Here is a 27,818-nt window from a genome sequence, read left to right on the forward strand (position 1 = left end):
TGGAGCAACCTTTTTCTCACAATCATTTACACCATTATAGTTGTGCCTCATTTCAACCTTAAACTACAGTACTTTGTAATCGTTTAGTTTTTGGGGGGATTTTTTTGTTTTTGTTTTGTTTTGTTTGTTTGTTTGTGTGTTTGTTTTTATAAAGGAAGCTGTTCGTACTAATTCCAATTAAAATATTAAACCTTTGTAAACTCCAGGGTCTCCTCCCTTCTCTCTTGTATTCTTCATTCTTAATTACTTGCACTTTCTCCCTTCTGAAAATCAGTAGATCAATGGTGGAATGGTCCTAACACCACAAATCCTCAAGTGTCTTTTTCGTCCTGGATGCTCTCCCAGGGTTCTGGGTCATGACCCAAGGGTGTTGTGCTGTGGCTGGTACTGGTGATGGAAGTTTTCTCTCCTCAGTTTCCAGATCATGTTATGCTGTTTCCCACTCTCTGTTCCTTAGAACTTTCCTCTGGATTTTCCCAGAAGCTGTCTTTGGCAACTCCTGAACAAACTCCACCTGGAAAGCAAAAGTGCTCCCTTTTAGCCCAGTCCATTCTGTTTCATCTCCCAAGTGCAAGGAACAACACACTGAGAGCATGGCTGGGTTGAAGAGAAGGAAAGCTGCTCAGCTTGGGGCTGGAATGGTGACATTCATAGAATGGGTTGCTTTGGAATGGAACTCTAAAGGTCATCAAGTCCAACCACCCTGCAGTAAGCAGGGACATCCTCCACTGGATCAGATTGCTCAGAGCCTTGTGGAGCCAGCCTGGCCCTGAGTATCTCCCATTCCTTGCTACGCATTTTAGCTGACTGCACAGGTAGCATTTGCAGTGCTAGGTACCACAATCCTGAAGAGAAGAATGATTCAGCTCTCAGGACAGGTAGTTACTGATGTCTTTCCTGGTTGTAAGGGATGGATTCCAATCCTTCTGATACTAGCAGAAAATTGTCCTTTGCTTTGGCTGAAAGTCTGTACAAAGTTCAAGGGAGAAACGGGTACAAGCTGAATGCCTTGGCCCATCTGGGCTGTTGTGCACACCCCAGGGTTTCATGAGGGGAAGGCTGGACCCTGACAAAGATTAGTCCTATTATCATTTCCCCCTTAGTTCCTTTCTAGCACATTCAGTGAACCCAAGGCTACAGTAGCAGCAGACTCTGCATTTTGCTTTTATTTTCTTTTGTTTCATATTATTATGGTTGGAGGTCAGAATGAAGCTAAAGAAAAGCTAAGGAAGGACAGAACCTGATCAGCTGTTGGCACAAGACCTGTCTGTCTGTGGTGTGCTTACCTTCCTTGGATACTTGTAAGGTGCAGTCGCCTTCTTAACATGCTGCTGCAGCTCAAGAGTTAATTTTTCTGGATCGTGTGATGCATAAGCAGGAACTAAAACAATGAAGGCTTTCACCACCTGTACCATAAAAGTTAAGCAACTCCATTAATTTCCAGCCACGGGAATATACAGATCCACTTGGACCAAATTTCAGAGTGCAAAAAATGGGAATGCCTAGAATATTTTCCACAGATCTTGAACAGAAAGTAGTAGAATGTAAATAAATCACCATTGAATGCAAAAAGGAAAATAATGATAAGATCTAAATAATCCCATTGGACAGATACCTACCATAAAAGTTAGTGTGGTAAACTAACCTTGCTCTCTTTTTGCTTCCTTTGCTCTGGCAGATCATAGCTCTGGCTTCTGCTGGCTTTGCTGACCTTGGCTGCATTGCTTTGTTGTGGCTGAGTATTAACAAACAACTCTCTGCTCTTTCTCTTGTCCCATGTGAACAGGGGATAGGGAAGGGGAAGCTATTAGCAGCCCCCTGGTTTGTCCAGGGGGGTTCTTGTGTTGTTTGTAAATTGTACATATATGTAAACATTCTATATTTTGTACATATTCATCACATTTCATACATTTAGATTGTAGTTTTGCTTATAAATACAGCTTCATTTGCTTCCACCTGAGTTGGTCTGGCACTTTCGTGTTGGGGGAATTTTCAACTCACCACAGGGAGTTTGCTATTTAATTGCCTTTTTCACTGGCTGGTTATTACCAAATCATAGAATCATAGAATGGTCTGGGTTGGATGGGACCTCCAAAGCTCATCCAGTCCAATCCCCTCTGCAGTCAGCAGGGACATCCTCCACTAGATTAGGTTGCCCAGAGCCCTGTCAAGCCTCACCTTGAATATGTCCAGGGATGGGGCCTCAACCACCTCCGTGGGCATCCTGTTCCAGTATTCCACCACCCTCATGGTGCAGAAGTTGTTTTAAACATCCTATCTAAATCTGCCCTTCTTTAGTTTGAAGCCATTGTCCCTCATCATGTCCCTGAAGGCTTTTGCAAATAGTCTCTCTGCAGCCTTCTTGTAGTCCCTTCAGGTACTGGACTATTTCTACTAGGTCTCCCTGGAGCCTTCTCTTCTCCAGGCTGAACAGATCCAGCTCACAAATTGCAACTCACAAATATCTGCAAATTGTGGAAGAACTGAGTACTGCACAACTATCACAGTGTTATGGTAGGGCCATGACATGGCCCACTACACACCCAGATAGTCCTTAAGATGTCTAGACAAGGTTCCTTTCTTTCCCCTCCTTCCTGCAGAAAGACAGGAAAACACAGGAAAAAGAACAAAGGGGACAGGACTCCTGCCTGTCTGGCAAACAAGTTGTTTACCTGGGATAAGAGCGCATATGCTGACCGCTGCTCAGCCGGAGACCAAGGCCTTTGTTTCTCCCTTTTATGGTTATAGCCTGGCAGAACGTCTTTCCATTGGGCAGCTACACTTTAGCTTCAGTGCCCCATTGGACCAACTGATCTCTGGCAAGTTGTATATATATAGGTTGACTTGGTAGTCTCCTTTGCCTTGCTTCAAGCCTTGCTCTTAAGCCTTGCTTCAAACCTCGCTTAAGCTTTACTGCTTCGAGTTGCCCTGCCTCGAGCACCTGGTCCAGAGCCTGGGATAAAGCCATAAGCCATACACAGCAAGCCAGAGAAGCTACAAGCCTAGAAGCAGGATCAGCCATGCCTGTTTCCCCTTGCCACCAAATCGTGCCATGCCGCAGTTTACCCAGGAACCAAGCAAGCGCCCATCACGACAAGCGTTGTTAACTGCCCACCATCCACTGAAGCCAGATCAGCCTGGGACCACACGGCAAACTCTCCTTGCCAGCAATTTGCGGTGCCAGCACCGCACGAGAGCAACCCAACGCTTCATTGCTAACAGCAGCTGCAGCATCCCCAACGTGGGTAAAACAATCTGTGAGTAATTAATTCATTGCCCTTCAGGTTTAAAGGTTCTTATCAAGCCTCCCCCCACTGTAATCGAGCACTATCTGCTCTCGGGGACCTTCTCTTTCCAAGTTATTGCCTCCTAATTTGCATAGAATTGTTTGTATTTTGCCCTAAGACTGCATATTCCCATTGTAAATATATATTCCAACCACACAACAATCCTATTTAACAAGTTTTGGCAATTTTCATATTAATAAAGGGTTACTAATATTTTTATTAATACCCATTTGCCATATTGTTTGTTATTGTTGTAAGGGTAATTAATAATCCCCTTCACAACAAGAACAGAAAAAACAAACAAAAAAAATCTGAAAATCTCAGCCCAGAGCTCAAAGAAACATGGCAACATTAAAAGATACAAAAATAAGCCCTAAACTCTCCAGATTTCACTGCCACCATGTGCTTAGTGACAAAGAGATAAATCATCTGAATTCTATTTCTCAGACAAAAAGATGCCAAAGGAAGTATGAAGAGGCAATTTTTTTCCACATCAAGCCAACAGCCAAATATTCTGAAGCTCTCAGATCTGCCCAGCTGTGGATTTTCAATTTTTTAAAATTAATTTTAATTTCCAAAGTCTGTAACATTTAATTTTAAGGAAGCCTAATCCTATTCTGTTCAGGAAACCTGTGGACATGCCACTTAGCATATGATCTCATGGCCATGGTAGTCTTAGGCTGATGGTTGGACTCAATGATCTTAAGAGGTCTTTTCCAACTGAAACGATTCTATGGTTCTCTATTTGTATGATATGGGGAACTTGATGCTGTTTACTCTAGAGAGGAGAAGACTGAGAGGGGATCTAATAAATGTCTATAAGATGAGGGTTGGGTGTCAGGAGGGAAGCGACAGCCTCTGCTCAGTTGTGCCCTGTGATAGGACAAGGGGCAATGGATGTAAACTACAGTACAGGAAGTTCCACCTCAACATGAGGAAGAACTTCTTTACTGTGAGGGTCACAGAGCATTGGAACAGGCTCTCCAGAGAGGTGGTGGAGTCTCCTTCTCTGGAGACTTTCCAGCCCCATCTGGATGCATTCCTGTGTGACCTTTGCTGGATTCTATGGTCCTGCTCTGTCAGGGGGTTGGACCTGATGATCTCCAGAGGACCCTTCCAACCCCTAGCATCCTGTGAGCCTGTTATGCTGTGAATAAAGAGCATTTCTATCTGTATCTTGTTTTTCTCTTTATACCTCCCCTCGAAGTGGATCAGGGCTGCTGACAACAGCTGACTCTGCGACTGCAGGGTGTTCTATTAATGCACTTTCCACTTCAAAGGGGCCAATACGATACCTGTGGAGGAAATGAAGAGAGGAGAGCTGCAGCAAGCTGGCCACCCAACTGCTCTGTCCAGGTGGAATTTGAACAGGCAAATGACCAAATCTAAAAGCAACTGACTTACCCAGAAGAATTAATGATATCATCATCTCTTCCTACAAACCAGATATAGCCTTCTTTATCCATTATCCCTCTGTCCCCAGTGAGATAAAAATCTCCTCGGACACAGGCAGCAGTTTTCTCTGGATCATCCTGGCAACGATTAAACATTTCAAAAGTTGGATCCAACCATTAGTGCAAGGCAATGCATTTACTCTGCAATGGTGCTAATGATGATCAAGACAATCTGACCAGTTTTCTCAAAATGAGTATGTTCAACCCTATTTTACATCTTCAATTAAAAACCAAACAGAAACACAAAAAAAAAACACCTCAAACCCAAAGCAGAAACCACAAAACAAACAAAAGAAAAGAAAACAAACAAACCAACCACAAAATCCACACAACCAAACCCAGATCAACATTAATGAGCAGTTTTGTGGTGGAAATGTGGGAGGTGGAACAGAACATTTGTGTATCCATGGATTCATGTTCTAGGGAAGAAAAGCTGTGCTCCAGCAAATTACAGCAAATTACTGCAGTGTCCAACCCACCCTTTTCAGAGGAACAAGGTCTCATTGCAGGCTGCTGCCACAATAATCTCCTGTCACTGGAAACTTTTTACCCCTGACTTTCAAGACCAAAGGATGAATGAGGAGACCAACCAGAAAAACTTTGTTATCTAGATTGATCTGTTGGGTCCAGACTGCACAGGAGAAACATCTTGACAACAGAAGACCTCATGAACAATGGAAGCAGTAGTACAGAACCAAGAGAATGATCACACAGTGAGCAGCTACTTGTGCAAGTTGCTGTTTGAGGATGCTACAAATATCCAAACATTATGAGGGTTCAGAAGAAGATGAAACGCACAAAGAGGTTCCCCAAAGCTTATTTAAGGTGGCAGTTCAAATGTAGTGGAGAATATACTTACGTCTAATTACAGTGTGTACTTCAGTGTGCTACACCTCAGCAGCACCACAGACACAACAGAGCTTCAACACACTTTTCAGCTGAACCAAAATGGCCATTCTCTGACGTGGGCTTTTTTAATACCTGTTCTGTTCCCAGTGGGTAGAACATTCCCATTTTAATAGCTTTGTCATGCCACTACCACAAAGCCATTTGAGGATCCATGTCTTTGTGCTGTAGCTTATGTTGGAGCTGCTGATCTTGGGCTCATCATCTGTGCACCAGGTAACTGCACAAAAGAGTTTCTCTGCCACCAGAGATATGTGCATGCTAGGATGTGTAGCTTGTGAAGATTTAAAAGAGCAGCCTGGGGGTACCTCTGACAGTAGTATGAGATCCTTATGCTCCTTGGAAAGCCTTTCTGAGCTTGTGATATATTAGAGTGGACTTTATGGGCTTCCTTCATTAATCCCTAACCAAGAAGGGGAGTGGGATGGGAAGAAAAGAGTAAACATTGAATATGAAGCCCCTGCCAACTGCCAGGTACATGTCTGGAACAAGGTACCCTTCTGGTTTATGTTGACTTGAAGTCAGACTCTGCCAGTCAGTCTGTTCCTCAAATAGGAGAGCAATGTAAATGAAGCTCAAAGCCCTCAAACAACCTAGTGAGACCTTGTGAACATCATGGATGACAGCTTGCTCCTTGAATAAGTCATCAGAACTTTGCCATGGGTCTCCCTTGAGCTTCTGAGCAGGCACAGACAGAGCAGCTTATGCTTACCAAGTACTCAGAGAACAGACCCAATGGTCGTGTTGGTTGAACTCGGATGCCAATGCTGCCCTCTTCTCCTGCAGGCAGAACAGCCCCATGGACATCTATGATCTGCAGCAAGGACACATCATCACTGCTTTGATTAACTCAGTGCAGTACCTTGTTACAGCACAGTGCAGGACAGAGAAGGGACACAGACAAAGTTCCCTAAGTCTTGTACTCACAACTGCAGCTGGGCTTCGATGTGCCACATCAACCTACCTGCACGTCATAAGGGGGAACAGGTTTGCCAAAGGAGCCAGGTTTGGTTTCCATTCCTCTCTTGGTGGAACAAATTGTCACCTGCAGGATACAGCATTTGCTCAACGTTTTGTAGACCTCTTTATTGTTTGCATTAGGCACAACTTCTCTTCACAACTGTTGTGATGAGGACTGAACCAGGGCTAAAGCACTGTAGCTCTTCAGCTCTCTAGAGATGAGCTGAGAGGCATTTCAGGTCAGTCCTATGGGATGAGGTTGCCTGTGCTCAGCCTGAGCCAGGGAGTTCTGCAAACACTTCAATTTGCAAGGCAGCAGATATGAATTTAGTATAGATCTTATTTCAGTAATGAGAAAATTAATTTGTGACCACATGAAGTGTAAGAAGAGGGAATGTCTGAAATGTGACTCTTAGAAACTTTGTTACCCTCCAGTTACAGAGAAGTCTGGGATGGGAACTGATTTAGTATTTGTCATTAGAACCTCAGAAGTACTGAAGCAAACTATTTCTGAAAAATGTTGCCTTTTAAGTAAAGACGATGAAGGCATCTAGAATCATAGAATCATCAGGGTTGGAAGGGACCTCAAGGATCATCTGGTTCTAACCCCCCTGCCATGGGCAGGGACACCTCATACTACATCAGGTTGCTCAGAGCCACATCCAGCTTGGCCTTAAAAACCTCCAGAGATGGGGCTTCCACCACCTCCCTGGGCAACCTGTTCCAGTGTCTTACCACCCTCATGGTGAAAAATTTCTTCCTAACATCCAGTCTGAATCTAGCCATTTCTAGTTTTGCTACATTCCCCCCAGTCCTATCACTAGCTGACATAATCTACTACAAATGATTTGATCTGAGGTAATCTCTGTCATGGTTTCTGCAGGAAATGAGTTCTGTAGTTCCAATATTTCCTAGAAGCATACAAACATGCAGCTAGTTGGGTTTGAAATTATAGAATCTTCATTATATAGAGCCACTTTTCATTAAAGTTCATTAAAGTGACTTGCCCCTCTCCCATTGGTTTATTAAGCACACTGTGCCTCTGCAGTCCTTACCTTGGAAAGGCTGCACTGCAAGCATGAATACAAACTTACTGTTTCAGTCTGGCCATAACCTTCATGGATATCCAACCCTGTCTGGATTGTCCACTTTGCCATCACTTCAGGATTGAGTGGTTCCCCTCCAGATATGCAGTGCTGCAGGCTCGGGAACTTGTAGCTTGAGAGGAATAGCAAAGGAAGTCCTTCTCTTAACTCCCAAAAGGAACAGTGAATGGTCTTAACTGAACAGCCTCTCCCACCTTTCCACGTGAGCATTGCCTTAAACCTCATGAGCTGCTTTGGAAATTACGATAGAATCCTGTCACACAGGCTTGGACTAGTGCCTTTGGTTAAGTGGCAGTGGAGTCACTGCAGAGTGGAGGCAGACAGACTCTAAAACTATTCTTAAAGCAGTTGAAGACTCCACTCAGGATTGGATAGAAATACAGAATGTACTGGAAGATTAAAGGGAAGTTCTATTAATAACTACAAACTACAGCACAAAGCATAAAAATACACAAAAATTCATAATCTGGGCTTAACACAGAACCCCAGCAGGCCAAAGCCTTCTCCAAACCTCCACCAAACCAGACCAAAAAGAAAGACCACAAATGTCCCCCCCATGTCCTCCCTGCTATTGCGCCTCCCCACCAAACCTAAGTGACAAAGCTAAACTTCAGCTGGACAGCTTCAGGCCCCTGCCAGTGCCACACAGGCCTCACTGCCCTGCAGAGATAAGGGAGCAGCATTGGGGGGGGCAGAGGGAAAGGAGAAGAGGAGAAAAGGGGAAAAGGCTTGTGACAGCTTGGTCTGTTCCATTACAAAGTATGAGATGCAGGCATTCTGGGAATGGAATAATAGAATTCCCTGTGTCCACCCACTGGGCTGCACTGTTCAGCTCCTCATACTGTCTGGTACTCTGGAAGAATCATCTCTGTGGTTAGGACATAGGACTCAACCTATGACAACTGGACTCCTAGATTACTTGTGTCACTGTTGAGCCTAACACAGTTTATCTCTGTGTCATTGGAAATTGGGCTATTTTCTGGAAACAGAGGGACAAAGGTGTGTTCTTGGAAGAGCTGCCAAGAAAGGAGGAATCTGAACAAGCACAGCATGTGCTGGGGGAAAGCTGAGCTATGTGCTGACATCCAAGACCAAATCAGGCACTGGGAATGTTTCAGAGAAAAAGGAAGGTTAAATAGGAACCCAGAACCTTAACTCTCTGTTAAATCAGGGCTGTCTTGTCAGGATGAAAGACCTATGTGAGATGAACCTTGCTGAGCGTGTGAAAACTCCTTACAAGTCACATTGACTATTCCTTATAAACTGAGTGTTCCATGGTGTAACAAACTGCTGAGGACAGCTTTCCAATTTCCTCAGCATGTGAAAGGCCTCTCAGTGGTCACTTTGTTCTCAAGCATGCAGGAACAACTGCACTATACTCCACTAACTCCCTGATCCAGTGCTGCCTGAAATGTAAATTTAGAGCAGGCAACAACGTAAAATAATCTCACTTGTTTCCTCTGTGTTGTCTTTTCAGAGACCCATTTCTGAAGCCTGATGGGTCCAAGGCGTGAGCAGCTATTTCAGAACTCAGCTTTCTCTTCTGAGAGCTAATTTTTCTAATTAGATTTCCTTTAACTGAAACAGATTTAAGCAACACAAAGAACTAAACAGCTGGAGTTGTCACAGGATTATATCCCAGCCTCTCTCTGCTACCCCTGCAGCAGACAGATGTGCAGTACCTGCTCATATCATGTTGGACCAGCATGCGGTAGGCAGTGGGAGCAGAGCAAAAGACAGTGATGGGATATCTTGAGAGAGTCTGGTGAAACAGAAAGGTATCTTGTTGAAGAGAAGATGCCATGGGGTGTGTGACCTTGTAAACGTGCGTCTTCATTTAAAGAGCTAACAGAGATCATTTTACTCCCAAAGGAAGTAAAATAAAGAGGCTCTTGTTGAATTGGAGAGAAATACAGAATTATACTCAGAAACATACAGGAAAACACAGAACACGTGAATCCTTAACACCTAATACATACACAGGATATATGAAAACCCCCAAAAACCTTCCCCCAACCAGACTAAACCACAAGCCTCAGTGGTCCTTTTCTCTTCACTCCTCTCCACCTGCCCCCTGCCATTGTCTTCCTTCCATTAGGCCTAAACAGGTCAAAATTGCCCAGGAAAAATCAGTCAGGACCTCTGAAGGCCACAAAGAGGCCTCCTGCTCCATGTTAGCAGACAAGGACTCCCTCTGGAGAGCCAAAAGGAGGGAGAGAAGAGACTGAATCGGCCTTGCTGCCAATTTATAGAGAGACAGCAGAATTACAGAGATTGAATAACAAAGTTACCATTTCCTGGGTCCACCTCCTGGACTGCCCAGCCCCTGGAGGACTTTCTGTCTCTGTGGTTAAGATTTCCAGTGCTTAACCCCAGGACAACGTGCAGATGGCTAATAAAACTTATGTGCTCCAATGTCTGCCAAAGGGAAATCACAGCAATGCAGAATGCACTCAGCAGAGAGTGACAGCATTATGGACTGTGACCCCTGACTGTGAAGTAGCTCCACCGGTCAGGCCACTGTTGCAGAGACTGTACTTTGACCTACAAGTCACTCACTTTCAATAACAACTACTGAGGGCACTGGTTGCAAGGTGACTGTGGCCCAGGCTCAAGACTAAGTGACAACAGTGAACTAGACTAAAGCTTTTCAGTTTTGTTCTTGGGATAGTCTGGGTCTCCTCTCCACACAAGAGGTGAGCGTTGAGGACAATCAGCCAGCTGACTGCTTTGGCAAAGTGGCATTCTGGCAGCTAACCGAAAACTTAGGAAAACAGGGCCCTGCCACAATCTGCTTACTGGTCCACACTCATGTAGTTGGAAGTCCATACCTGAAGTGAGCTTTAGGCTAAGTCAGGGACAAAATATAAGTGATCCTGAGTTCCTTCTAATCTGCATCTTTGACCACATCTTCTTCACACTCCAGCCATGGCACATGGCCTAACCTGGAGGTAAAACACTGCTCCAGCTTACTGGATACTGGATTCCAACGGGAGCAATGATTGCTTGGGACGTAGGAAGTGCAATCCCTGCTGTTACAGAGCAATGGATACACATGCACTGGAGCCCAGCTGGTTTTGGTCATTTGTGTAAACTGGAACTCAAACTCAGCATAAAATGTTCCACTCACCTCTGCAACAATTGCTGGTTTAAACTGTGGCATATTGTGTACAAAGACACATGAGCCACAGATCCATGGTGTAAAAATACTGGTCCAAGCTGCTTTCACCCAGCCAGTATCAGAGGTATTCCACAGTATATCTGAGGGAGTCAATTTCATCCAGTGCCTGATGATAAAACATGGAAAAAAAATGCTTCATGGAGTGAGAGAGACTCAGCTCCAGGTCACAGCATAATTAAAGGGAGGGGCAGGAGACTTCTACTAGAAGATGCAGTGTCAGCAAGCAGAGCTATTTAGAACATTCCTAAGAGTTCAAGACTCTGAAACACTCTTTTATTTCCCTTCATTCCCTCCTAGTTAACATTTCCAGCATTTGCTTTTCTCCTGAGCAGTGTAATCTTCTGAACAGTGTAAAACATCCATAGCTCGAGTTGCAACATCCAGATCTAGATCAGAACCCAAACAGACAATTTGGAATAGGCTGCCCCCACCTTGTATATTAGACATCTCAGCTAAATCTCATCTAATTTCTCCAAGAGTCTAACCAGATTAATTCCATGGACTCCCTACTGTCAACTTCCAACTTGGAATGCCTTGGGAAATCATGTTCAATGAAAGCAAATCAGTACCAAGCCACAGATCCAAACTGCATTGTAACTTCTGAGGTATAATGCTGTGTTCCAAGGTTGCTTTGGTGCTAAAGGAAGGTTGCTCTGATTTCACTCTAAGGATGCTGCTCTGCAGTCAGCCCTCTGAGCAAGAGAGCACTATGTGTGGTGATCTCAACCCAGCCTTTGAGAACCTCTTAATAATGAGGTGTATATTGTGAAAGGGAACAGGGGAGGAAGAACCAAGGTCCTTCACTCATGAAAGAAGTTTTTACAGTCAGTTAGGATTTGGGTTAGGGTTAGGGTTAGAAGTTTTTACAGTTACATTTTCAATTTACTTGTGACCAGGTCACTCACTCAGGACACTGGGAGCAAGTGCGCAAGGCAATACCTGCCAGTGGTTGCAAATCCAATGCCGTAACTGCAGTGGGAGTGCACCACCATTTTTGGAGAGCCCGAAGTTCCACTAGTGAAATAGATCATCATTGGGTCTTGACTCTTGGTCTTGACACATTCATGGTCAGCAGATGCCACACTTCAGAAGGAACAGTAGATGACAGTTACTCCATGCAGCTTTTCACAAAGGAAACTCTATTCAAGTTTAGGAGATAGCCAGGAAATTGACCCCACACTGTATGATCTCACTAAAGCAATAGTTGCATCAGTTAGCACAGCTGCAGGTTAGAGTCTGCTTTTGCTAAGTCACAAGTGTGCTCTGCATGCCATAACCTTCCAGATGTGAGCATCTCTAGCAGATTCCTGTGACACTGTCTACAACTGCTTTGCAAGACCACTGAACGTGCTCCTTACAGACCAGCAGGCAGACACATACACAACTGTCTTCGGTTAAGCAGTGGAGCAAGACAGGCTTCAAAACTACTCTTCAAGCAGTTAAAGAAGACTCCACACAGGATTGGATAGAAATACAGAATACGTTGGAAGATTAAATGGGAAAAGTGCTATTAATAACTACAAACTACAGTGTAAAGCATACGAAATACACAAAATTCCATAGTCTGTGTTTAATACAAAAGCTCATCAGGCCAAAGCCTTCTACAAACCTCCACCAACCTGGCCAAAAAGAAAGGCCACAAATGCCCCTAACCCCACCTCCCTGCACCCCCTCATACCAAACCTAAGTGATGCAGCTAAAATTCAGCTGGGCAGCTCCAGGCCCCTGCCAAGGCCACACAGGCCTCACTTCCCCGCAGAGATAAGGGAGAAGCATTGGGGAGGGGAGAGAGAGAGGGGGGGGAAAGGGGAAGAGGCAGCTTGCAGTGTCATCTTATAAATGTGAGATGCAGGCATTCTGGGAATGAAATAACATAATTTTCTGTGTCCACCCACTGAGCTGGACACTCTGGACCTCCTGGAGGTCTGTAACTTTATGGTTCTTAAAAGGGAACCATGTCAAACCATGACAACAACTTCTGTCTCAACACATCCTGCCTCCCAGGCTGCAGTCGATGATGGCCAGATTCAGGTTATCATGCCAGGCAAGGCAGACTTAGATATATCATCTATGTTCAAGAAAGTGATGCACAATTCAGATTGTATGGGCTACCAAGATAGTCAAGGAAAAAATCATGCATGTGTGGTGGGTTAAAATTATCCACCAACTAATTTGGAGAAACTACCCCCAGAATAAATTGCCAGCTCAGTTTGGGATGGTAGCAAAGTTACAGCTCTAGTTACAAGCCAACTAAAATCTAGAAATATGAAATGCAACAGTAACACCATGTTACTGAGCTGAGCATGAAGAGCCGGCAGTGGGTATCCACTTGAGAGGCACAAGGCTCTAGAAGACAAGCACAAAACAACTGCCAGATCAGTACTCCCTGTGCTTGGATTGTGATCACAGTAGGAGCAAAGAGCAGTCTGCTCAGTAAGGAGAGGCTGAAAGACCTGAATCTAGCTCGCAAAAAGTGTGTGGGAGGGATTTGTGCTTAAGGCAGTGGTTACAGGGAGATGGCAGAGGGAGGAAAAACCAGAACTCATTCATCTTTTGGACAACAATCCCAAGACTTATCAATGTCACCTGACTGGGAGAGCTTCCTTCACTTCACAGGGAGGAGGGTAAAACAGCTGGATACTCACACCAGCAACTCTTTGAGGTTCATCCACCCACTTCTGCTCCTTTCGGCTACAATTAGTTTGCTTTTCAGAAACTTGCAGTCAGGCATGACAGATTCCACTGCGGGTGCCAGTGTCTCACTGGTAATGATGCACTGGGCCTTTGAAGCCTGGAGTCTGTATAATATGTCTTTGGCTGTTAATTGGGATGTTCCTGGAACAAAGATAATTCCTGGGAAAAAAGCAACAAGCAGTTTAGAAAATGGAGTATTTGTCTTTGTGACCTTCACATGACATGAGCCCAGCCATGGGCAGGGACACCTCACTCTACATCAGGTTGCTCAGAGCCACATCCAGCCTGGCCTTAAAAAACTCCAGGGATGAAGCCTTCACCACCTCCCTGGCAATCTGTTCCAGTGTCTCACCACCCTCAAGGGGAAGAATTTTTTCTAATATCCAATCTGAATCTACCCATTTCTAGTTTTGCTCCATCCCACCCAGTCCTATCACTACATTTCTATCATATTAGTGTCGCAGATTTTTCACATCCTCTGTTCATTTCCTTTCTGCATCCAAGAGATCAGTCAGGTCACTCACCTGCTCGGATGCAGGCTACGCTCATGATCCACCATTCAGGAACACGAGGCAGAACTGCCATCACTTTGTCTCCTCTCCGCAGACCACAGGTCTCAGAAAGTATATTAGCTGCTTTCCTAGACAGAAAGCCCAGCTCTTCAAAGCTCCACTTTACCTCCTCTCCCTCATCATTTACCCACCAAAAAGCCGGATTGGCTGGTCGCATTCCATCCTAGAGCACAACACAACATATTGAAATAAGAAGATAAGCCTTAAAATGATTCAATTCAGTCTGAAATAACTCCACTGGCTGGTTGCATTCCATCCTAGAACACAACAGAAGATATTGAAATGAGATGATAAACATTAAAATTATTCTCTTCCATCCAAAATAACTGCAGATTAAGCAAATCATCTGTGGCATTGAGTTTCGTAAAGTGACAGCTATGTTTCTGACAATAAAACCAAACCAGTGCATTCTCCTCTGTAGCCAATACTATTCAGCAGCCACCAGGAAAACTGATCTGAGCGTTGTTCCAATCTCTGTGAAGGAAAAGACAAACATTACCTTCTCTAGTCGTGTCCACTCATCTAGGACATCCCTGGCAAAGTTGAAGTACTCTGGCAGCTCCTTCTGACGCTGGTTTATGGAGTCATAATGAGAAACAATCTGAGATGTGAGAAGCCTGCTCCGTCCACGGAAGAACCTGCAGGGTGATCTGATAATCCGCAGGCACTGAGGAATCCCTGATCTCATTAATGTCCTCATGGTAAATGATGCTGTATCAGACTGGGGGGAAAGAAATCAGTTGCAGCTCCAGGAATCAGTCATCTGAAATAAAGAAAATACATTTGGAAACAGCCAGGTGTTGGATGCTGGTTGTGATGTTGGATCAATCAATGCAAAGCAGCTGGAACAAATAGGTTGGTTGGGAACCTCCTTGGTTTTCCCCATTATTTTCTGTGATCCTTAAAATCAGTGTTCCTGCTTTGTTGGCAAAGAGATTGTGCACTGCTCTTTCATTGACCATCTTTGTCCTCTACTTTGTCAGCTGATGGTTGAATGTCACGGCTCATCTCTAAACCTTCCACCCCTTTTATAAACACCTATCTTTTTATTGTTCAGATCAAACAAGCCTTGTTAGTTCTAACCTATAATTCTGAAAGATGCTTTTTCACATAATCACAGAATCAGCCAAGTTGGAAGAGACCTCCAAGATCACCAAGTCCAACTGATCACCTAACCCTAACTAATCAACTAGACCACAGCACTAAGTACCTCATCCAGTCTTTTCTTAAACACCTCCAGTGACGCCGACCCCACCACCTCCCTGGGCAGCCCATTCCAATGGGCAATCACTCTTCCTATGAAGAAAAAAACCCAAAACAAACAAACCAGAGAGGTCTTTGCTCCCTCTTTCATTTTTATCAATGCTTTGCATGAGGTTTTTGCCAGATGTCATCTCTTCCATGTGTGTTTCAGCTTCAGGAAAGGTCCTTTCACAATATTTTGGTGTTTGCAATTCACAGAAGGGAAATGGTCCACTCTCACCATGTTACACATCTACAGGTTCATAAAGGTGCATCATTTCCCACTGCACAAACATGGAGATGTCATTTCCTAGCAGCTTGCTGCCAGCAGAGACTCTTCCATCTGCGTCAGGCAGCAAAAGCTTTGTCTCTGTTGCTGGGCCTTGACAAACACATCAGAAATGTCTTTAGAACTTCATGTTTAAGATTCTTGAAAAACTTTAGAAGTATAAATTTAGCAAGATTTTAATTGTAGAGGGTCAAAAGCGCTTTGCCAGATTCAGTCTGCAGTTGTGAACTCTCTGATGAAGCCTTGCTTTGGTAAAAACCTTATTTGTCAGAAAAAACCTTAGTCAGGCTCTGTTCTCAGCTTTGTAAGAGCTGATTCAAAGCACAAAATGTAAATGTGTGAGTCAGAAAAGAGTTTGTAGCCAAACTTCTTTAGCACTGGCACAGCTGATTGACAGTGAAGCACTGCCACAGCCTTCAGGATTTCAACCTAATCCTGAATGGAAGGAAGGTGTGAGAGAAATTTCAGAGACAAGAGATGACGAAATAATTTTTCAGAATTATTTCACAGCAACTCAGGATGTGGGAGATCCAAACCAGGATTTCTCACCCCTAATTCAGAACAGAGTCTTGGACCTCTCTGATACCCCACCCTCCCAACTGCTTCTCTTCAGCAGAGATGTACAAACTCACATTTCCACTGCACACTTCATCTTCCAGAATAGGCAGCAATTAAATACTGCTCCTCCACCAGCCCTGGCTCCAGGGATCCTCCCTGCCTTGTGGCTTGGATTCAAGTCACCACAGTCTGTCTGAAAGGCTTACTCAAAACTCATGGATTGCCTTTGCCTCACAAACCACAAAACCACTGACAGTCCTTGCAGAGAATCACTCATAGGACTGAGGAGCTCCACAGACCAGATGCATTCTCTAGATGCCACTGTTCTCAGTCTCAATAGCTCCTGCTGGCACCTGCCTCTAAATGGCCTCTGGGGGAGTGAAAACCTTGGCAGTGAGGCACTGCCCTGGCGGTGTAGGAAACACTGAGTCCACAGTGCTGGACCAGCTGGGACATTTTCTGTAATCACTTGCACTGCTGCAGCGACTAAAGCTGGGACACACAGGCACCTGCAGAGAGAAGCCCTAAAGCCCTGAGATTCTGTGTTCTGCTTCTTCAAACAAGCTGTCTGAATAAACAATCTCTGTGAACATAGAACTGCTAAGGGAACTTAACAAGAGACAAAGCTCACAGAAAATCTGTGGGACTGCCATTAACTGGTTTCAGAAATCTAGAACAAATGAAAAACTTGAGACCTTTCTCTTCTTGAAGAGAAGACTCAGCTGTGTCTCAATCACTGAGACACAGCCAGAGAATGGAAAGCAATCCCATGCTTCCCAGAAAGTGCTGTTTTTGTCTAGTGCTGCACCAACATGGGAAAAGTTTGAGCTCCAAAGTTTGGTACAACACTTGAGGATCTGCCTTGCACTTATCGTAAGAAAAACCCAATGCTTCCCCTACTTACCAGGCCCACAACCTTTATCAGGAGATGTCTTCTACCCAGCAGCTCCCAACTTCTCTTAATGCCCTTCAGTTCCACCTTCACAGTGTCCCAAGTCTGCTTTCTTTCAGGCAGGGTTTGCTATAAAACCTACTGCTTGGCAGAAAGTCAGCAGATCAGGGCACCTTTACCAGCTGAGCAAAGTGCACTGGGCAAGTACCCAGCAAGGGAACAAAATCAGGCCCCCAAAATCTGTCACACTTGGTCTGAGGAGGTTGCAGTTTCTTCCCAGGGTGTTTTGTTTTGGGGTCTCCCAACTTCTGAGTATGATGGTCCTGGTTTTAGGGGACCCATTTAGTTTTGGGGGACTCCCACCCACCATGTGGGGGCCATAGAGCTCCAGGCCACTTTAGGAAAGGAAGCTAAAAATAAATTCAAAAGTGCTCCTCTGGAACCATAAAACGTTCCACTGGACTCCAAAATGGCCCTGGAGAGTCCCAGGAATGGGTCCTGGAAGTCAAAATGTTCCCCTAGGATGCCCCAATGGAGCCCAGAATCCTAAAATGGCCCCAAAGGAACCTTAAATAGCAGCCAGGGACCCCAAAATGCTTTCCCAGAACTCTTCAGTGTCCCTCCTTAGCATCTCAGAATTGCCCCCAGGGACCCCAAAACGATGCCCCTGTGATCCCCAATTGCACCCCTAGTCCCAGCTGACCCTGCAGTCTCTTTTCATAGAATCATAGAATCAGTCAGGGTTGGAAGGGACCACAAGAATCATCTAGTTCCAACCCCTCTGCCATGGGCAGGGACATCCCACACTAGATCAGGCTGGCCAGAGCCTCATCCAGCCTGGCCTTAAACACCTCCAGGGATGAGGCCTCAACCACCTCCCTGGACAACCCATTCCAGGCTCTCACCACTCTCATCAGGAAGACCGTCTTCCTCACCTCCAGTCTGAATCTCCCCACTTCCAGCTTTATTCCATTCCCCCCAGTCCTGTCACTACCTGAGAGCCTAAAAAGTCCCTCCCCAGCTTTCTTCTAGCCCCCTTCAGATACTGGAAGGCCACAAGAAGGTCACCTTGGAGCCTTCTTTTCTCCAGACTGAACAGCCCCAACTCTTTCAGTCTGTCCTCATAGGAGAGGTGCTCCAGCCCTCTGCTCATCCTGGTGGCCTTTCTCTGGACACCTTCCAGCATGTCCATATCCGTCTTGTAAGAGGGGCTCCAGAACTGGATGCAGTACTCCAGGTGGGATCTCACCAGAGCTGAGTAGAGGGGAAGAATCAGTTCCCTTGACCTGCTGGTCACGCTTCTCTTGATGCAGTCCAGGATCTGTTTGGCTTTCAGGCTACATTTGCCCAGAGCTGCTCCTTTTCCATCTTGCCCAGGGTGGGCACCCCCAGCCCTTTTCCAGGAGTCCTGGGGGGATAGTGTGGGGGTTGGGGTCAGCACCTCAGCTGCTGGAAGGTGCAGGAGCTCCCTGTTGCCCTCCTGGCTTGGCTGCAGAGGACCAAAGCAGGCAGCTGGGCACAGGCTAGGACCCAGCAGGACAGGGCAGGCTGTGGCTGGCAGTAGCAGAAGCAGGCCCCAGGCTGGACTCCAGGAGCTTTGTGTTTGCAAAGTGCAGCTGAAGCTGCTAAGAGGAGGCAGGAGAAGGCCTCAGAGGCACAATTGGGCACCTTGTGGTGCTGCAGCCCCAGAGGTGCAGGGGCTGGCTGGGCAGAGCATCCCACACTTGGCAGGTGGTTGCTGGCAGGCCTGGCCTGGCCCAGGAGCCTGATCTGGGCTGAAGCAAGGGCAGCTGTGAGCCTTGGCAGCTTGGGTGCCAGGACTGAGCAAACTGCAGCCCTGAGGGCCCTTGAGGAGCGTGGGCAGCACAGAGCTTTGGGTCAGGGGCACTGCAGCTGCCTTTGGGTCAGGGGCACTGCCCCAGAGGGCACTGCTGGTGCTGGGCCCCTGCAGCCTGGACTGGCTCCTGGGGCTGCTCCTGCTGCAGCCTTGCTTCCACGCAGGGCCTGCAGGAGCTGCTGCAGCAGATGGCAGAATTGCAGCAGCTGCTGGTGTGGGAAGGGCCAGGGCCTGCCCCTGCCCCTCTGTGCTGGCCTTGGCCTTGGCCCCTGAGCAGGGCTGGAGGTGCCCTCTGGGCACAGCCCCATGTGGAGCAGGCTGGAGGGGCAGCAGTGCTGGGGGGAGGGGCAGACTCCAGGCTGTTGTGCTCTGGCACAGTCTTTGTCCCAGCTGGGCACTGCCCCCAGCCAGGATTGGTCACTGTTGGTGTCCTGGCACAGGAGAGGACCCCAGTGTCAGCCTGCAGCAGAGGAGAGAGGGTTCAGGGAGTGCTGGGTGGCCTCTGGCAACACCAGGCCTGGCTCCTTCTGCCCCACAGCCCCTGCCAGAGCTGTGGTTTTAAAAACTGCTAAGACATTTAAAAATATTGTAATGATTTTTTTGGGGGGATACTTTAGTACTTTTGAAGAGATTTTGATGATTTGTAAGGCAGCTGTAAACCTTTTTAAGCACTTTGGAGGAGTGTCAAACAAAACTAAGCCTAGAAACTCACTAAAATGTTTTTACTATTAGATTTTAATTATTTTTCAGAGATTTTAATGAATTTTTACAATCTTTTCATGAGTTTTGAAGGGATTTTGATGAGTTTTGAAGGGATTTTGATGATTTTTTTTAAGTGGTTTTAAGCCTTCTTAGCTGTGCCCATGCACAGAAAGGCTCTGCTCAGGTGCCCTCCCCTATGCAGGTGAAGCCCTTCCTGAGGGCTTGGCTCTGCCAGGCATTGTGCCAGGGGTGCCTCTGTTTGTCCTTGGGCACAGGGCTGGGCACATGTCTCTGCAGGTGTCTTTGTGTCTCCAGCTGGACCCTGCCTTTGTCCCTGCCCTCAGGAAGCCCAAGCCCTGTGCCTAGTGTGCCCAGCTTGCCCTCAGCACCCCAGTGCCCTTTGGACGCTCCCAGCTGGCAGTGGTGGAACCCCCACAGCCAAGCCCAGTGGGTGCCCAGCACCTTTGCAGCCTGGATGGGAGCCTGGGGTGGTGCTGAGCTCTCTGCTGGTTGTTCTGTGGCCTCTCTTTGCCTTCTCTCCTCTCTCCTCTGCTGCTCTTAGCCCTGCACAAGCTGCAGTGGTGGAGAGAAAACAGACCCACCCCAAGATGTTTCAGCATCCGCAACCGCCATCAGGCATTGGCCACTTTATTAACACACATCATGGCTTTTATATTCTTCTTTCTATCCACAAGCCCGTTTGTCCTTAAGCAACTGGCTTAGGCTTGCTGTCCAGGAGCCTCTCCTTTCTCCTGTTTTTTCCCAGGTTGGGGAGTACCCCTGCCTCTCCTTTGTTATTCACAGATGTCCTTTCCCTGCAGCTGTTTGTATTCCTGAGTCAAGGCAGAGCTGCACTTCAAGGCTGAGGCTGCCCACGGCCTCCTCCTTATCTACACCTATCTACAATTCCCCCTTTTTGCTTTTGTAACATAGAGGGCCCTTGCAGGTAAAAGTGAACAGGGCACTACCAACATCAGGATTAATACAATAAGCAGTAGTAACAACCCAGTTTGTAATACTCTTATGTGTAGATTTTATATGATTACTTAAGTTTGCACAACTCCTACCATTAAATTCTACACAGCCACGCCTGTGAGCTAATAACAAAAATCAACAGTGGCACGGTTTTGTAAGCTGGCATGTCTTACACTACCACGTCAGTGGCTAACTCAAACAATCCTTTGATGTTTTGTTATCTTGTTTCGCAACCCAACATGCCAGTTCATCTAGCTGAGCTAGTGCTTTTGCTGTAGCAACTTGAAGCAAAGGAAAATACCTGTGAGCCGAGAGCAATGGTGAATAAACCCCTTTACTGACATTAATTTAGCCTTTTTATTTCCTCCCTGCCAGAGTGACATCCTGAATATTCGTAGTTCTGCCCAATGTAAAATTAAACATAACACATTAATTGATTTTTACTGATATCTTGATGCTTTGTTTCTGCTAAGGAAAGGTGCTGAGTCCTATTGTGCCTACCCTTGACCTGATGTTAAGTTTGTTTTCTCTTTCAAATTATCCCCAACTAAAGCCTCCAAGATTCGTAATCCTCCATAAATTTTGTTAAACCACAACATGCTTTAATTATTCTTTCTTGTGACATAATACCTGCACTCCTCCTTTTTGTTTTTGTAACCTAAAATGAAAATGTCTTTTATGCTATAATCCATTTTGACCTTCCCTTTAATCATTTGAGATTATTTCTGGTGAGTTAACATATAAATCCGTGTGAACATATCCCCTAATCATAGGACAATTAAGCACTAGTGATATTCAGTCCTAATTCAGATGTTTTCTGGTGACATTCTCGTGCGATCCGCTTCAGATTGATGCTTTGATCTCAGTTTAACATGACAGGCACTGTGATCAGACTTAGTGGTCAGTTGACTTTCAGTGCAGTTAGCCTTCATTTGGCTGTGGTGTTTCTAGTGGTGTCTGCCTGTGCGTTGATTCCCTCGTTGTTAGCTGAGATGTTCGCAGAACTGATCCTTCCAGCTCAGGACATGGGTTGACTTTTCCTTGCTGTTATCGTTAAAGCCTGTAGGTGATAGAATATGCATTACATTCCTAGACTTTGACTTTCTCCTAGGCTAAACCTCTGTGTGATTTCCTTTTTTTTTTTTTGTTTGTTTGTTTATGTTTTATATGTTTATATCCTTATCTTAAAGCTATTGTGAATACAAAGAAAAGACCAAAAAAGACATTACGTCCCTATAATAAACTCCTAACTTATGTTAATACCAAAAATCCCTAAAAAACTTAAAGAACTATGTTAAAATTAAGCCATAAATCAATGTCTAAAAAAAGTTACATTACCTAAAGCATGCTGTGTACAATGAAAATTTATTTACTGTAATCCTTACCTATATTACATAGAGCTCTTCTGAAATGCCAGCACACAAAAAGGAAGGATCAGAAATTATGCTAAAATCATTAACCATATCAGGTTACAAAAATAGGTTACATCTACAAAATGCTGAAATATCTTTCTTAACAAAACTGAGCAGTGTTACTTTAAATATTAACACAGCTTTTGCAAAACTGCAAAAGACAACAGAGACAGCAGAGGAAAGAGATAACAGTGAGAAGGAGGGGGAGTGAAGGGGAAGGGGGGGAAAGCTGCAAACAGATGGCAGTAGAAAAAGCACATTGCTTACAAGCTGTTGTCTTCAGAAATGTGCAGATTTTCCAGCTTAGAACGAAAGTTCTGAATGCATGAGTACTGCTTTCTGCTCCAAAGTTGCTTTTTCACTAGTTTCTTGGCGATGAAAAAAGAGTGGTGTTTCTTTGAAGAATCAAGGGCAGGTAACTGCCGCTCCTGCTGGTGTATGAGAGTGATGGGAGCTGCAGCTGCTACCTCTTCTGCTGTGGGACAAACCAGAGCCACCACCACCACTTGCCTCCCTGCTGTGTCTGGCACCACCACGTTGAGGCTCATAATGGCCAGAGCAGAAGCCATTGCCTCCCCCTGTTCCACCCTGCTCGAAACATCAAAGGCTGGGGGAGAAGATGCAAAAGACTCTGCTTCCAAAGTGTCTGGATGTTGATGCCTGCAGACTGTTAGGACATCACTCACAGCAGGTTTTCTTAAGACACAGAGAACTCTTTGGCAATCAGTATTTCCACTTGCTTCTCCAAGGCAGCTTCAGTGTCAGGCACTGCTTTAATCTCTCCGATCTTATCATCCTTCTTAGCATAGTCCCAAAACTTAGGTCTGATCTCATCCCAGATGCCTGTAATAGAGAAGTGGTGCTTAGTAGCTGAAAAGAGCATCTGATGAAGAGCAGAGGTACCGACAGACTTAAAGATTGCTTAAAGATTTTCTGAAAGGCTTCCAGGACAGGTTTCTGCTCCTGAGCCGTACTTTCCCCCTGGTCTTTAGCAATATCTCTAAAAATGCTCAAATCATATTTTTTTCTTGAGTTAATTGATATCTCAGTTGTGATACTCCTAATTCAGATGTCTTCTGCTGTTATTCTCATGCGATCAGCCTCAGATCGATGCTCTCGGTCTCAGTTTAACATGACAGTCACTGTGATCAGTCTCAGGTCTGCTGATTTTCAGCTTCATGGGCACAGCTGTTTCACCCATGCGTTGATACCTGTGTTGTTAGCTGAGATGTTTACAGAACCAAGTTGCAGAACTGATCTTTCCAGCTCATGACGTAAATTGACTTTTCCTTGCTAGTGTCTCTAAAAACCTGTAGGTGATAAAATTGTGGCAGTTTAGGCTGGGTGCCCCCTGCCACTGCTACATGAGATACACCTCTGGTGTCCCAGGTGCCCACCCAATAGGGGGGGACACAGGAAATGGCGTATTTCTACCCATAAATCCTGCGCCCTATAAATCCATCTGCAGAGTCATTATCTTTCTCTTTCTTCCCTCTCTGCTCCCATGGGAGATGCTCTCTCTTATTGGGTAATGCCGGGGGAGTATCCTCAAGGCCTCTTAGGCCTGTCTAAGCCTAGTGCCAGGAGGAGAATGGAGGGGGGGCAGTCTCAGACCTGGCCAGCCTGAGACTTGCCTAGCAGTGGGAGGGGGAAGAAAGAGCCCTGGGGGTTTGGGTAGACCCTCAGGTGGGGAGAAGGGAAGGATTGGGAAGCTTTGGGAATTCTGTGAGGGGTTCTGTATGCTTTTGGGATATTCTTGGCACTATCCTTCGTAGTCTTTTGTAGCTTCACCAATTGCTTTTCCATTTAAACTTTCCATCACTCTCCAATCCGTTTGTGTGAGTCTCATTCTTTTGTCCCTTTCGGGGCAAGACACATTCTGTCTGGCCCCAAACCAGCACAAAAATATACAACTGTTTCCTGCATTAACAAATCTGTTTACCTTTTCCTAAGTTAAGCCTCGATGTATCAAAAATTAATTTGATGTATCAAAAATTAATTTTTAAAATTTTGTGTATTTTTTATAATCCTTATCTTAAAACACTATCAGGAATATAAAGAAAAGACAAAAAAAATGTAATATCCCTATATCAAACTCCTAACTTATGCTAATGCCAAGAATCCATAAAAAACTTAAAAGACTATGTTAAAATTAAATCACTAAATTAATTTTTTAGAAAAAGAAAGAAAAAAGCTGTTACATTACATTGAGCGCTCTTTTGCAATAAAAACTTATTTACTATAATCCTTACTTATGTTACATAGAGCTCTGTTAAAATGCTGGCACACAGAAAAAAGTTCGAACCAGAAGAGAAACTTATCCTATAAATTTGTAAAGCAACTTAATCTATTTAAAATTACCCATCATTACTCATATTTTATTATACTTCCTTATTACTTAACATACCTTATTATAATTACTAAATACTTACCATAAGTACTCATTATTCATTATCCTTTCTTTAAGCTTAATTACTACAGACATTAAAAAAAACAAATCTCCAAGATCGATTATAATAAAAAACTAATGCTAAAATCATTATCCACATCAGGTTTACACATACAAAATGTTAAAATATCTTTCTTAAGAAATTTTAGCACTTTCATGTTAAATCTCAAACAGCTTCTGCAAAACTGCATAAGATTGCAAAAAAGGGAGAGAGATAAGAGAGAAGGAGGAGGGGAACCGCAAACAGATGGCAGTAGAAAAAACACTCTTCTTCCATTGTTTACAAGCTGTTGCCTTCAGAAAAGTGCAAATTTTCAAGCTTTAGAACTAAAGTCCTGACTGCACGAATACTGCTTTCAGCTCCAAAGTTCCTTTTTTCACTAGTTTCTAGGTGATGAAAAAAATAGAGTAGTGTTCCTTTAAAAAGTTAGGGAATGGTAACCACCATTGCTACCTGATGTATGAGAGACGGGGAGCTGCCACTCCCTCTGCTGCTGCAGGACAAACCAAAGCCACCGCCACCCCTTGGGCTACAGGAGCAGCTTTGCAGCCAGAGCCACCACTCACCTTTCCTGCTGCATCTGGCACCACCGCTCTGAGGCTGTCAATAGCCAAAGCAGGAGCTATTGCCTCCCCCCGCCCACAGGATCACAGGATGTCAGAGGTTGGAAGAGACCCAAAGAGATCATCTAGTCCAACCCCCTGCCAGAGCAGGACCATGCAATCTAGCTCAGGTCACAGAGGAACACATCCAGAAGGGCCTTGAAAGTCTCCAGAAAAAGAGACTCCACAACTTCTCTGGGGAGCCTGTTCCAGTGGTCTGTGACTCTTACAGTAAAGAAGTTCCCCCCTTGTGTTGCAGCTTACATCCATTGCTCCTTGTCCTGTCACAGGGAGCAAGTGAGAAGAGCCTGTCCCCTTCCTCTTGACACCCAGCCCTCAGACATTTATAAACATTTATTAAATCCCCTCTAAGTCTTCTCTTTTCCAGATTAAAAAACCCCAGGTCCCTCAGCCTCTCCTCATAAGGCACGTGCTCCAGTCCCCTAATCATTCTCGCTCCACACTGCTCACTGTGCTATTTTCTTAAACTTCTTCTCACTGCTCTGGATGTTGATATGTGCAGGCTGTTAGCACATCACTTACATCAGGTTTTCTCAAGGTGCACAAAGCTCTTTGGCAATCAGTGCTTCCTGCTTGCTTCTCCAAGGCAGCTCCAGTGTCAAGCACTTCTCCAATCACTCCAATCTTATGATCCTTCTTAGCATAATCCCAGAATTTAGTTCTGATCTCATCCTAGATCCCTGGATCATACACTGTCCATCTAGTAATAGAGGAGTGGTGCTTAGTAGCCAAAAAAACATCTGCTGAAGAGCAGAGATACCAAGAGACTTCTCCCATTGCTTGAAGATTTTCTGAAAGACCTCCAGGACAGTTTTCTGCTCCTGAGCCAGATCTTTCCCCTGGTCTTAAACAATGCCTCTAAAACTGCTCAAAATATTTATCTGTTCTTGCATTAGTTCATAGAATCAACCATGTTGGAAGAAACCTTCAAAATCATCCAGCCCAACCTATTACCCAGCCTTATCCAGTCAACTAGCCCATGGCACGAAGTGCCTCATCCAGGCTTCTCTTGAACATCTCCAGGGATGGTGACTCCACCACTTCCCTGTGCAGCACATTCCAATGGGCAATCACTCCCTCTGTGAAGAACTTCCTCCTAACATCCAGCCTGTACCTCCCCTGGCACACCTTGAGACTGTGTCCCCTTGTTCTGCTGCTAGTTGCCTGGCAGAAGAGACCAACCCCTACCTGTCTACAACCTCCCTTCTGGTAGTTGTAGACAGCAATGAGGTCACCCCTGAGCCTCCTCTTCATCAGGCTAAACACCCCCAGTTCCCTCAGCCTCTCCTCATAGGGTTTGTGTTCCAGGCCCCTCACCAGATTCGTTGCCCTTCTCTGGACACGTTCCACTACCTCAACATCTCTCGTGAATTGAGGGGCCCAGAACTGGACACAGGACTCAAGGTGTGGCCTGACCAGGGCTGAGTACAGGGGAAGAATAACCTCCCTTGTCCTGCTGGCCACACTATTCCTGATCCAGGCCAGGATGCCATTGGCTCTCCTGGCTGCCTGGGCACACTGCTGGCTCATGTTCAGCCTACTATCAGTCAGCACCCCCAGGTCTCTTTCTGTCTGGCTGTTCTCCAGTCACTCTGTCCCCAGCCTGTAGCGCTGCTTGGGGTTGTTGTGGCCAAGGTGTAGAACTCTGCACTTAGCCTTGTTAAATCTCATCCCATTGGCCTCTGCCCACCCATCCAGCCTGTCCAGGTCCCTCTGCAGGGCCCTCCAACAGATCAACACCTGCTCCTAGCTTGGTGTCATCTGCAAACTTACTTATGATGGACTCAATCCTCTCATCCAGATCATCCATGAAGATATTGATCAGGATCAGGGCCAGCACTGATCCCTGGGGGACACTGCTAGTGACTGGCTGCCAACTGGATGTGGCACCATTCACCACCACTCTCTGGGCCCGGCCCTTCAGCCAGTTCTTGACCCATTTCAGAGTGAATCTGTCCAAGCCACAAGCTGCCAGCTTTGCTAGGAGCTTGTTGTCAAAGGCAGACGGTGTCAAAGGCTTCGCTGAAGTCCAGGTAGACTACATCCACAGCCTGCCCTGCATTCACTAGGTGGTAACCTGATCATAAAAGCAGATCAGGTTGGTGAGGCAGGACCTGCCCCTCCTAAATCCATGCTGGCTGGGCCTGATCCCTTGGCCATCTTGTAGGTTCTGTGTGATATCACTCCAGATGACCTGTTCCATAACCTTGCCTGGCACTGAGGTCAGGCTGACAGGTCTGGAATTTCCTGGTTCCTCCTCCCAGCCCTTCTTGTGGATGGACATCACCCTGGCCAGGTTCCGGTCATCAGGGACCTCTTCAGTGGGCCAGGACTGTTGATGAATGATGGAGAGTGGCTTGGCCAGCTCATCTGCCAGCTCTCTCAGCACCCTAGGATGCCATCAGGTCCCATGGACTTGTGAGGATCCAAGTGGTTCAGCAGGTCCCTTACTGCTTGCTCCTGGATTACAGGGGGACTATACTGATCTCTGGCTCCATCTGCCAGTTCAGGAGGCCAGTTGTCCTGAAGACAACCTGTCCCCCTATTGAAGACTGAGGCAAAGAAGGTGTTAAGTACCTCTGCCTTTTCCTCATCTTTTGTTACTATATTCCCCTCCGCATCCAATAAGGAATGGACGTTGTCCTTGCCTCTTCTTTTGCCATTAATATATTTGTAGA

The 27,818-nt window shown here is 45.6% G+C and overlaps 1 protein-coding gene across 1 annotated transcript; it reads right to left on the reverse strand.

Annotated features, from left to right (window-relative positions):
* Window positions 1-427: 427 nt before the first annotated feature.
* LOC128980161 (acyl-coenzyme A synthetase ACSM3, mitochondrial-like) lies at window positions 428-14,860 on the reverse strand. Its single transcript, XM_054398610.1, has 13 exons — window positions 14,660-14,860; window positions 14,113-14,323; window positions 13,540-13,747; window positions 11,834-11,977; window positions 10,844-11,000; window positions 9,396-9,475; window positions 7,702-7,825; window positions 6,612-6,692; window positions 6,360-6,461; window positions 4,692-4,819; window positions 4,483-4,582; window positions 1,287-1,406; window positions 428-514 (listed from the first exon to the last, which is right to left on the reverse strand). The coding sequence occupies exons 1-13, from the start codon at window positions 14,858-14,860 to the stop codon at window positions 428-430; spliced, it is 1,743 nt and encodes a 580-aa protein (XP_054254585.1).
* Window positions 14,861-27,818: the final 12,958 nt, after the last annotated feature.

The sequence above is a fragment of the Indicator indicator genome, unplaced genomic scaffold, assembly GCF_027791375.1.
Source record: "Indicator indicator isolate 239-I01 unplaced genomic scaffold, UM_Iind_1.1 iindUn_scaffold_68, whole genome shotgun sequence".
Taxonomy (NCBI): domain Eukaryota; kingdom Metazoa; phylum Chordata; class Aves; order Piciformes; family Indicatoridae; genus Indicator; species Indicator indicator.